Source organism: Anabas testudineus, chromosome 24, assembly GCF_900324465.2.
Source record: "Anabas testudineus chromosome 24, fAnaTes1.2, whole genome shotgun sequence".
Classification (NCBI taxonomy): domain Eukaryota; kingdom Metazoa; phylum Chordata; class Actinopteri; order Anabantiformes; family Anabantidae; genus Anabas; species Anabas testudineus.
In genome coordinates, this window is record NC_046632.1 from 14,564,798 (window position 1) to 14,577,204 (window position 12,407).

At 39.1% G+C, this 12,407-nt stretch overlaps 1 protein-coding gene across 1 annotated transcript in view; it reads right to left on the minus strand.

Annotated features, from left to right (window-relative positions):
• man1a1 (mannosidase, alpha, class 1A, member 1) overlaps nt 1–9,862 on the minus strand; it is a 92,491-nt gene extending 82,629 nt beyond the window's left edge. Inside the window, exon 1 of the mRNA XM_026341004.1 lies at nt 9,137–9,862. Coding sequence (XP_026196789.1) covers nt 9,137–9,646 — 510 coding nt within the window. The 5' untranslated portion in view covers nt 9,647–9,862. The remainder of the gene's footprint in view (nt 1–9,136) is intronic.
• Nucleotides 9,863–12,407: the final 2,545 nt, after the last annotated feature.

Consider the following 12,407-nt stretch of genomic DNA (forward strand, 5'->3'; position numbering starts at 1 on the left):
AGAGGCTACTCTGCTCAGCATACATCACTGTCTATAGCAAAAGGAATGCTAATAACCCGCCAGTCCTACTGAAGACTGCTAATGAGCCAACAAGCAATGCACAGTATGTCTTGTCTAAACATAGTCTGGGACATGTGTTATCTTCCTCTTCCTATATGTACAATACTCTCTCATTGTGTTTGAATACAGATTTTATTTGAGAATTTACAGCATTTTGAGGTCAAGCAAAACAATACTAGGATTGAAATAAGGAAATTATGTGAATTATAATGATCCTTAAGAGGAACTGAACTTAATCTACTTGGATCATCACATTCTTAGCACAGATACTGAGCACACCATCCCTTCTTTCAATAAAGACAAAGTTATTACTCACTAATTAAGTGACTTCAGATTTTATGATAAAACACATTTCCTGTAGATGTTTCACAATAAAAATCTTTTAATGGAGGGAAGGGATTGTGCCCTCTGCACTGCTGCAAGTGAAACAGAAACAAACAGAGAAAGGGGAATGAAACAACTCCCTACACCAAATAAAAACATTGTCACAGTCCTCCTGAAGCCTATCCATAGTACCATACACACACTAGAACCAACACACACACACACACACACACACACACACACACACACACACACACACACACACACCACAAAGCCAGGTCCATTTCCTTCTGCAGACTAAAGCATACAGTGTATTGATAGGAGTCAGTGAAGAAAAGCTTTCTAGTTTCTAGGCTCACCTTTAGCTGAAAATGTCAGCTTGTACATGCAGGAGGTCTGGGTGGTAAAAACACAATGAAACACCACAAGACGTCTCTTTGCTAAACCTAAAAATCTATTTTAGATGTTGTTATGTCGGGCCAACAGTACAGTCTCTCTCTTTGGACTTCTTTGATAGTTTAAGTGCATGTCCACCAGTTGTTTGGCTGTTGTTGGTGGTTGGGCTACAAGCTCTTTGGAAACTGAAAAACAAGGTGCATGTGAAGAAGAGAGGACTAAAGCATCAGACGGAGATGGTTCAAATCATGTGCGGAGAAAGCTTAAAGGGTTATTGATGACTTATTGGCATTTCATAAAGCTCGCTTTTTAGCAATGAATTTCTCTCAATAAATAATGTAAAATCATTGACACACTGAGCACTTAAAACAGAATCACCTGGCATTTACATGCATTACAGCAACACAAATTAGAATATAAATTTTTGGTATAATAATAATTATTATTAATAGAATAAACTTTGGCTCTTTTCCAAGTCAAAGTGAAAATACTGTACATTTGTGTACAGTGAGGTGAGTTTTGTCTTAGCCTACTAAAACGTGGATCCCAGAGGTGGTACTGCAACTTTCAATAATATCATGATTTGAGTTTTGAATTTTCCATCACAGACATATTTTTTCAGAGATCAAAAGTGTACCAGGACAGTGCCAGTGGCAAGTTTAGCTTTCCATTACTTCCCATGTTCAGTTATTATTGCTGTAACGCCAAGGGCAGTGTGTCTTTCACATGGGATACTTTATGTCCTATGTATTTGCTTGAATTGTTTTCTGTTATCTTGCATCCATACATCAGGGCTTGCTCGTGCCTTGACCTATGACACAGGTACTAGGTAACAGTAATAATGATCCATCTATTCTTTTTTTGCCTTAAGCTTTTCCAAATCAATGCTCAGTGACTGAGTATGAGCAGAAATTGAGCTAGGATAGAAAATTCAGGGCCAGTGGTGAAGCCCCTCCGAGATAGATACAGTCTCCCGGCAGTAAAGCTTAATTTACCATCATCTCCCCATCGAGGCCTTTTGTGTGCTTGTGATCCCCCCTAGCTATGGCCGAACTATATAAAGGTTACAAAACATACATAGAAACAAATTCGTTGAAGGTGTGTACTGATAGTCCGAATGTTTTGTGGTATACAGAATATACACAAGTCAGTCGAGGACCTACTGTCCCTGCTAGAGAGACCTCAGAACTGGGAGGCCACAAATGTAAGACTTGAAACAAGTACATTTATCCTCATTCTCCCTAAGTTCAGCCTGCTACAACTCCCTGACACCCAACTACTGGACTGATCAATCCACACTGACTTTATAAGAGCTGAGCTCTGACTCTTACAATCAATATTAATATTTGAATTTAAAATATCCAATAGGATAATATATTTATGGTGACTTTATTATGCTATTACAATATTAATTTCTTATCTTGTACTTTTAGACAGCATAACAGCCTTGGGCTAGAGGTACAGCATTAGTTTCCCTCATCCTGATACAGATTTTCATTCAGCTTTAATATCATTAAAGTTTTCTTTGATCTTAACCCTCAAAATAAATTCATCCTTAAGTATGAACATTTAAATTATTATTATAAATTATTGTGTCAAATATTATTCTAACATCTTGCGTAATGGTTTATTCAATATAACAACGGAAAACATGTACATCACAATTAAGAAAATATTCAATTAATTAATTGATAAAGTAATTGTTATTTGTTAAAACAGCATACTCTACTTCAAGTTTCACTCGAGAAAGTTTCAAGTTTCAACAGAAAGTGTAGAAGGTGATACTAAATCTGGGTGATAAACAACAATAATAATAACAATGAATTTATTTTTTCTATGACAGAACCTTACGACATGTTTAATACAATATAATAGTACTCATTTTATCCTTGCTTTGACAGAAATCAGGGAAAATTTATCATAATGAGAATAGCGCCTCGTCAAATCAATCATGAGTTACACAGAGCGTGGGGGTATCAGCCAGTGGCAGCACATCTGCTAATGTTTGTTCCACTGCAGCCGTGCACACCAATACAGAACGACAGGAGTGGGAGTGAAATAAAAGAGAAAATAGGGACAGAAAATGTTAATGAACACTCAAGAGCCGGCATTACCAGAAACAAGCCCCCAGTTCAAAAGACCAGAAGAAGATTCTCATTGGTAATTTGGAGATATTCTGAAATAAAACCGATGAGCAACTGTGTGGAAAGCATCATCCGAACAAGGATAGGTAACACTACTGCCTTCTAATACAGTGACATCCTTTAGAGCATGCAAAATGCAAAAGGTCATCTTTCTAAGACTTTTTTGTGGTTAGCTTCTTCTCCAGATTACTGACATGAAAGATTCCACATACATGCAGCGACATAGATTTTTTTTTGTGAGGTACTTGAGAGGAGTCCTCTGTCAGTATGTACTGCTGCAGTACAAAGTGACATGCCTATGCAGGAAGCTGTAGTGCTGGTTGTGAGCCACAGCGATTATAGCCATTAGACAATTAAACAGAGCACCTAGCGGGGCCAGCGGTAACTCTATCTGACACGCACAGACGTCTGGCGTCTGCTTAAAAAAAAAGAAGTAGGACCAGGGAACCAGAGGCAATTAGTTCAAATGGTCGATACAGAAAAAAATAAATGACTTATAGGCTGCCAAGTTAGCCTAAGAAAGAGGCAACAACAGAGAATTTTACTTCAGGCTCTAAAGGTTTGCAAAGCAAAATAGCTTCTTTTTAATGAAGACACACCCACACATGCATACGCAGTGGAAAAAACTATTGTGGGAGTGGGCAAAAAAAACTGAAGTGAAACCTGAAAACAGCACAGCAGAATGGAGGAAAGAGATGGAAGAGATGCAACAACAAAGACGAAATAAAGAAGGAGGAGGGTAGAGAAGGAGAAAGGAAATGGCAGGGATGTAGGAACACAAGGGGAGAGAGAGAGAAAGATTGATGTTTCATCTTTCCTTGACAGTCATCTTTGGATGATGATCCACAGCTTTAATCCACAGCTCTCTCAACAGCAAAACCTCTGTGTTATAGTACAGCTTCCTGTTTGCGGTATGCATTGCAAACAAGTAGAAGCGGTGACGTTGTTCAGCAGACAGGATGTTAAGTGATTGTCCTTTAAGATAGTGAGCTAAAAGAAGAGCATAGCGCAAACAGGCTTTGCTTATGGCTAGTCAAATCTTCATTTGCATCTCTTCTGCATAGCTAAACAGCAACAAATTCCACCTCATCACAGATGAGTCAGATAGCAGCCAGATTTTCTGCTTCGGCTTTGGCATGTATTAATTAGCAACAAATCGGTCATTATCATAAAAATGTTGCTACAAATACTGATTTTCTGCAGAGGTTATTAGAGGAATCCCAATCTTCCATGAGTCCTCAAGGGACTTTCCACTGCCAATATGTACAGTCACTGCAGTAGTTCACATTACACAGTGAATATATAACTTAAGGTGTTACACAATATGCAGTATTCAAATTCATACAATAGTCCTGGGAGGAAATCTTAATCCCATAGTACTGTGAATATGTACATATGTTGTTGTTTTTTTTTTTTACAAGTGATGCCATTATTATTTTTTTTTTTCAATTTATATATTTATAAAAAAAAAATCTGTCACGGTGGGATTAATAACTCTATCTTATCTTATAAAGGAAGGAATTTTCCATGTGTAACTTAGATGACATTAGTCTGTTCTACAAATTAATCTAATCTATGCAGGAAATAAATGATCTGTCATGTTTTCCCAAATACATGTTAAGAAGGCAAGCATACTTTTCTTTGCTTTCCTTTACTTTTCAGCAAGGTTTGAGTGTTTTTTCTCAGTCGAAATAGCTCTAGTCCAGGTTGAGCTCATTATTCACATACTTTTTCCACTTGCACAGTGAGGTTTTTATGGTTGCATTTGTGAATTACTTTATGTACATCATATTTGTTAATACTCTGGACTCAGATCAGATCAAATTTTATGACTAATTAACGCAGAAAACCATGACATTTCAAAAGGTTCACATACTTTTTCTTTCCACTGTTAATGTGGAATTTACTGCGACCTCCTACATGAGAAATGTAATGTAATCCAAGATGGTAGAAAAGTACTTACTACCCTATATAAAAGTATTTACTGTGTTAAATAATGCAGGTGTGCTAGCATCCAGCACCAACTCCATCTACCTTAATTCTTCCTCTGTTTGTCAGCCAAGGTTTTCATTATTACCCCCCTCCATTCTTGCCTCCAGGCCTTTCTGAGAGCAAGTGAAAGCAGAGGCAGCAGACTGCAGGAGGAAGGGTTACAGAGTGGTTCTCCAGAGAGCTTTTGATTTCAAGCAGGCAAACAGATTTAGCTGATTGTAGGATTGTGGCGGTCACTCACAACAAGCCATTTATCCTTTACAGCATAGCCCTGCAGCCTGTCCTCTGCCCATCCAAACACAACACTAACTCAGTAGAGCACAACACACCGCAGGGGCAGATCCCTGGATAACTGGATGAGATGGTACAGAGGTAGAGTTGGAAGCCTGCATCAGAGAACTTTATCTTCAAATAATTTAAGAAGCCTCAAGTAAATAACACAAGGCCACCAGAGGTCATGGGGAGCATGTACGCTTGGTTCTGTGTGGCTGCATTTGGTCAACAGAGTTACTGCCTTCACTGAACAGAAAGTGGGCAAGAAAGTCAAAAGAGGAGAGAAATGTAGAGGAGTTGAGTAAAAGCCTTGAAATCCTACGATGTCAGGTGCCACTATGCTTGGAAGCACTTTGCTACATCCATAACAGAGATACTGCTTTAGTCATTAAAGCACTAGACTAGAAAAAAGGTAAATGAACACTAGTGCTAGTGGACCAAAACAAAAAAAGCAAAAAAGTTCAAAAGTAAATTTAAAATAACAAGTAATTTTTACTTTCACATGAGTACAATTCACCAGCACTGAACCGGTCTGCCTAGTGGAGAGGAACGGTTTCACACAATGAAGTAGAGTTAGACTCGTGCAAATCCACCAGCTCCTCCCTTCATATGCTCGAGATGTCCATAGAAATCAAGAATTAGAAACTTATTACCAGTATATAAAGAAATTCAACTTGGTCATATAACATGGTGAAAAGATAAGAAAGAGAGGAAACATTTGAAACTGTTTAAATAAATAAGGAAATGACTGGAGCCTATGGAAATGAGTTTTATGGGAAAATGCAGCTTTCCCTTCCTGCTTTTGCCACAGGCTTGCTTACACTTGCAACAGGAATTCACTACTGCCATTTGTCATGGTGATGCTATTATTAGTGCTATTTCTTACTAACAATTACATCTTCTACCACTAGACCTACAAATGCATCTTTTACCGATATTTTCCAGCACTGCTACAGCAGTTTCTAAGATATATTGGATAGATTGTTGACATGTTTCAAGACAATACTGAAGCCACTGAATTCTTGGATTAGTTTTACAGTTTATCGGAGGCACAGTATGGCAGCACTAAAATGTGTTATAGTTAATGTTTTCTGAGCTATGACATTGAACCTGATGCTATACTTATGATGGTAGGAGGAAATCTATAACTGTGTGATTCTCTAGAGAAAAATATCAGCTGAATACATACAATTTACCATTTATGTATCTACTGTAGATGATGCTGTTCAACTCCACATCAATAGCTGTGACCAGGGTATATTTATATAAGCCAATGAAAACTCCCTTCTGCTGAAATTTCTCATAACTGAGGCTGGTGTTTAATAACATAAAGGGCAACCAACACCTTTAAGTCAATATTTATCCCAACTAAAAGCTAGACAGTTTTTTTAAAACCCCTTCCTGATGATTTATTCCAATGACATCTCCCTTTAAATAAACAGGAGGAGCAACTGTCAATAAAAAGGTTGTGGTCTGAGTGATATCTGGTGACACAGCAGTCAAATAATAATGTTTATTTAGTGTATATGTATAGAGTGTGGTTTGTTTAAGACAATATTTTCTGTAAATATTATATCAATATAATATAATTGCTCAAGACTATGGTGTGCTTCAAGTTAAGCTGACACACACAATTAATAAACTACCGTTTTCCCATTTACAATTAAAAAAAGTATTACAACCTACTTTTACACAGAACTGCTGATTGAACGTCTTGTTCTTGAGTAATAGTATTTAGAGTAGTTTTTTTGCTGTTTTTTTAATAGTCAAAATCATTACCCTTTTATCCTAGAAGTTCACAATGTGTTCATTAGTTGCTTCATTAGGTTGGAGGTTTTGGCAGACTTTTGCATTTGTTTTCCTGTCAGAAGATATTGCACTGTCATGGACCATTTCCGCAACAGTGTGAATTTACTTTGAGGAAACAGAAATTAAGATATATCTCGTTACAGATGGATGATCTTGTTCTTACTGTCACATACTGTCCCTTCAAAACCTAAAAAGCTGTGACACAGGATTGGTGACTGAATAAAATGCCGAACATTTCTACCAAAGATTGCATAATGTCATCATGTGATCTGCTTTGTTTAGCACTGTTTACAATGGACTAGTAATAACTGTGACAACAAAATGATCGTAGTGGGAAATGTGATACTTAAGGATAATCTGTTATGTAGTAGTAGTTAGTAGTTATTTTAGAACAGGCTGTACAGTACATAAAAAGTAATCATGTACTTTAATAATACACTTCCACTGATCATTACTCTGGAATCCCTTGTTCAACAGTTAAACACACAATAGATTATTTAACTTTACAATACACTTTTGACATGGAGTAAAACTGTATTTGTAACTGTTGGCTCTTTATTTAGTTTACAAGTGAAGTCGTATATGATGCTAATGCTAATCCTGGTTTCTTTGAGAAGTTTAAAACAAATCACAAGCTAATGAAGGGGAAAATGTTTTTAAAAAAGTAACAGTATACAACATTTATGCGTGCATTAACATGAATTTAAATGCCAGTGATCAGTTGGAGCTTTTACAGCCTTTTCCAAAATCAAAGTTACTTGTGCACTATATAAACAGTGTGTGGCCTCTTGTTGTTATCAGGCCAACATTCGCGAACCGTTAAATTACAGGTGACGTCATCTAAGGGTTATAAACGTTCCTTATCAGTCCTGATAAAGTGATTAAATCATTGTGTAATATGAGAGTGCACAGTGCAGTATACATAATAGTCTGACGCAGTTCAATCTACCATGTCAAGGTCCTCACAGCTATGTTACTGTTATGGTTAACTGAGAAATGTACACACTTATCACAAATAAAAATATGTCATTAATCCCCAAACTGAGCACTCAGTCAAGTTTATCATTGTGATTTTATCATTCTGTCAGTAGGCCTACTATACCTCTGAGGCTGTTCATCACACAATGACCCAGATATGAGTCCACCTGAAATGTCTATACACCTCACATGCACTCACCAAGCCCTTATCTGCTCACTCACTAAACAGCCCTGTGTGTGAGTCTATCAGTTTAACACCTGAATGAGTAAATGAAAATCAAGTCACTCCACTGAGCACATCTATGACAACTGCTCTGTATAAGCCCCACGGGAAATCTCTGTTTCAAAATAACACCTCAGATATGACTGTTGTCACCATCTCGGCTTGATTTGAATTTTAGGGAAGAGGTTTTGATTTCAGGAAAAGGAGAGCCGGGGTCATTACACGACAGATCAAGCAGCCACTTCACTGAGCTTTCCACCTGACATCACACAATACCTGTTGGTGTTTTTCATCCGGCTGCAGGCTGAAAGGCTAACAGTTTGCTTTAACCGTGGTGGAATGAATAATATGACATCAGGAGGCACACAAGCTACTGAATTAAAGGGTCGTGTAAGGGCGCTGTGACATTATCTGCACAAATAGATAGGAGGTAAGTTCAGGCTCTGACTAATTACACAACACAAGAACACTGTTTAGGGAACAGGAATAAGTCAGACAATGCCAGTAAGCATGAAACCACAGGTTCTCTGTAAAATCCCCCATCTGTCGTGGAGCACACTATGAATCTAGATTATGTTTCAGTCTGCGCACCCGAGCCTCCCAGTGTTCCCACTCCGTGTGAACTGGTGCTGGTTCGTTTTGTTCCACACTGACAGTGACACTGGAAACTTGAAAGACAGGTAGTGCGACCCGGAGGGGGGCGGTGGATCCTACACGCATTCCGGCTTGTTCATGAGGAACTGGCTGATGTTGGTGGAAAGGAGGACGTCCAACCGACTACATGCAGGCCGAATGGTAGAGGTACCATGAACGGTTCCTCTGAGGGGCTCAGCCCGGTTCTCCCACTAACACCAGCAGCCCCTGACCCGATCACATTAAAAAATATTAGACTTGTTGCGGAGTTTGGCGTGACCAGTACCCGAACTCCGACTCTTACCTCTTTGATTTTTGTACGTCTGTCCCTGGTTTCGGGGTCCAGAGGTTCGTGTCCAGTCGCCCCAGGTGGGCGCTGGTACTGAACGACAGGTAAATTATTGGCATCCTTCCCATCTTGGTCCATACTATCCTTAGCAACTTTGGCTTTATCGTTCATGATTTCTTGGTTTAATTCTTCGGGTCGTTTCTGTAGAGTATCCTTGGCCTCTAACAGAGCTTTTTCGTGGTCTTTCCGGATCTTGGCCAGGACCCTCTCGTCGTTTCCAGCCGAACCTGAGTCGCCGCTGTCCGGACCGGTGCGGGTGTTAGTCTCCACCGCGGGGGAATGAAAGAAAACTCCGCTAAGCAGCTTAGACGAGTCCGGGAGGAAAAAAATGGCCCCGAAACACAGGGTTATAAAAGCGCTGAAGACTAACAACAAAATGAATTTCTCAGTCAACCTGAAGGAGGTGGGACCGGCGGACTTCCTATTCGGGGTCGCGGTGAACGGCAGAAGAGTTGCAACTGGCATTTTTCCACTTCCTTCAACAACTCCTACAACTGAAAAATGAATTTAAACGCTCGCGTTCACTCACGTCGGGCTCAGTGTCGGCTTATCCCGTTCAGATATCCATGTTCAGATCGTTGAAACGGCGTCAAAGGGGGAATAACTGTGTTAAAACCTCCGGTGGAAAGTTGCGGAGCGGAGCTGCTGTCCATACCGGAGACCGACTGCACACAGAGCGGCTTCAACGGTCCACACAGGAAGCAACGGGGCATGGGGCGTGACTGACAGCCGCGACGAGCCAATCGCTGCCCGCGCTGTGAGTGGTGGACGTGCACTGGGCGTGTCCTTTCCACTGCCTTGCTATATAAAGCCGCTGACAAAGTGGGAGCACCTCATTTCCACGAAGGCGCCTCGACATGCAGAGGTGGGAAAAGGGGTTAGTGTGAGGTTATTCTGAGCTGTGCAGTCTGTAAAAATACCAAAACAAATGCCTTTCAATGGGTGTTGCTAAGAAAGACAGGTGGGAGAAATGATGAATTCTCTGCTGCAAACAGGACAAAACATTCTTGCAGACAGTGATTGGGATGTAGCTTAATAATGCAAACTTGTTAAGTTCTTTTAAAACATTTTGTTATTATTTAGCTAAGTAAAAGTAACAAAAAGATCTAGGTGCAGCTGTGCACAAGAAGACTGACTGGATACTTGCTCTTTACTGGAGCATGTCCGTTTTATGTCACTTTTACTTTTACTTCACTACAATTCAGAGGGAAAAGTTGTTATTTTCTATTTTTTAATCTGACATCTTTAGTTCCTTTGCAGATGCAAATTCCTAGTAGAAAATATGTAATGTATCTGGAAGAACATCTAGTGATTAAGGTGGTCAGCTCCACGTTTTCCAGCTGGGTCATCTCTTATTATTCTATTCTTGTTTGTTAGTAGAAATATTTTTCTGCTAATGAATTAATTATTTTCCTTATATTTCTCAGAATTTTATCCTTTGAAAATGTCTTTCCACTTTACAGCATAGATGTAAAACAAGTTCACTACATATTTTCTCCTTTTAAAAAGTTAGTTTTACTGGTGTGCAGCCACCAACATTTGCTGTTTTTATTGCTGCTGCTTTTAGAAATAACATTTCAAAGTCAAAATTAAACCTAACAAGGCCTGAACAATTTATATTTCAGCAGGGACCTTATTTATGAGACACAAGGAACAAATTTGGAAGCATCAAGTGAGTGTTTAAAATACTTTTTAAACATTTCATTTGAGGATTGCTTTTAGCTCTGTACTCAAAGTAGTTTTTTAAAGCAATGTAATTAGCACAAACTGTATAAAGAATTTGAAGTGGTATTTCTATTTATAGTGGAAATCCTCTTTAGGCAAATACTTGCACTTCTGACTGAGCACTGGGTTTGTGTACGTCTGCCACCTCTGTCCAGGAGTTACTGTAGTGTTCATTCCTGGTTAAAGTGTAAAACTGTATATTTTAACAGGTGTCTCAGGTCATTAAAGTCACATCTGCATCATTAGATGTTTAACTTCAAGGGTGAGCTGTGATCTGAGTGTCAACATGTAGCCAGGAGGAACCAGGAGTCAAACCACTGACCTTCGGATTTATAGACATCCGCTAAACCAGCTGAGTTACACGTCGCTCCCAGTTGCAGCCCTTTGCCAACGATAATCATTTCAGTTATTTCTAGTAGCCATTAATGATGGATAAATCTTGCACAAATGAAACATGCAATTAAAACAGCTTTACCAGTGATCACTCGTTATTGCGAGTGTGCATGTTGTCCTGTATTCAACTTGAATCGTTTATCTGTCCTGTATGATCTGTATGAGCAAACACATTGATGGCTGTTCAACATTTCAATCTTTGGACCTTAGATCATTAGCCATATTATTTAATAGCTGCAATCACTGAACTGAAAGAAGCCAAACAGTGTCTGTCAGTTATATAATGCACCTCACCTATGCTCCACCTGCTGAGTGAGAACTGCAGAGATGGAGAGTCTAATCTGGGGATGACAGATGTGTGCTGCCATATTGAAATTCTAATTCTGGGGTGACAACATGTCTAAACGATGACATGCATCCCTATAATTACTTTCTCACTCTGAGATTCAAGCAGAAAATTAAATCTTGGATGAAATGTATGGCATCGCAATATACAACGAAGAATCTCTCGTGGCAAATGTTTTTGACAACATCTGACATTCTCTCCTGTGTAATTTCATCAAAGTTGGATTTTTCACTGGGATTTGTTTTCATCCTGAGTAACTGTTGATAATGTATGTATCAAAAGAAACCGTTTTCCCGTCGGTGTTGAGGTTTTCTAAGTGGGGAGGAACAAATAATCCTTTGTGGTGAAGCTGCTTTAACTTTTAGAGTGGAGGGTAAACCCACTTTTAAAGCTCACTCAAAGGAAAAATCCCCTTAGTATACTCCTCCACTGTTAGATCTTAAATCCAGCCGTGCCTGGGAGTTTTAGGAATGATGAATTGGACCTTAGCTTTTTATTGTAGCATTAACCTACAGGGAAAGAATGTCCACATTAGCCTTCATGCAACAACTACAAGAATGGACATGGAACATGTTTGTAGTCAGTGTTATTTCCAGCATGCAGTCTCAGGCAATAACACTCAAAGTCAGCAGACATGAAGCAACATGCGTTTTCATCTGAACTTGTAGTTCTGGTTACTGAGTGAATGTAAGTCTGTATATATGTTTATTCACTTCTTGTTACCTCTGTCATAGCCGCCATAGATATCAGACTCCTATCTTC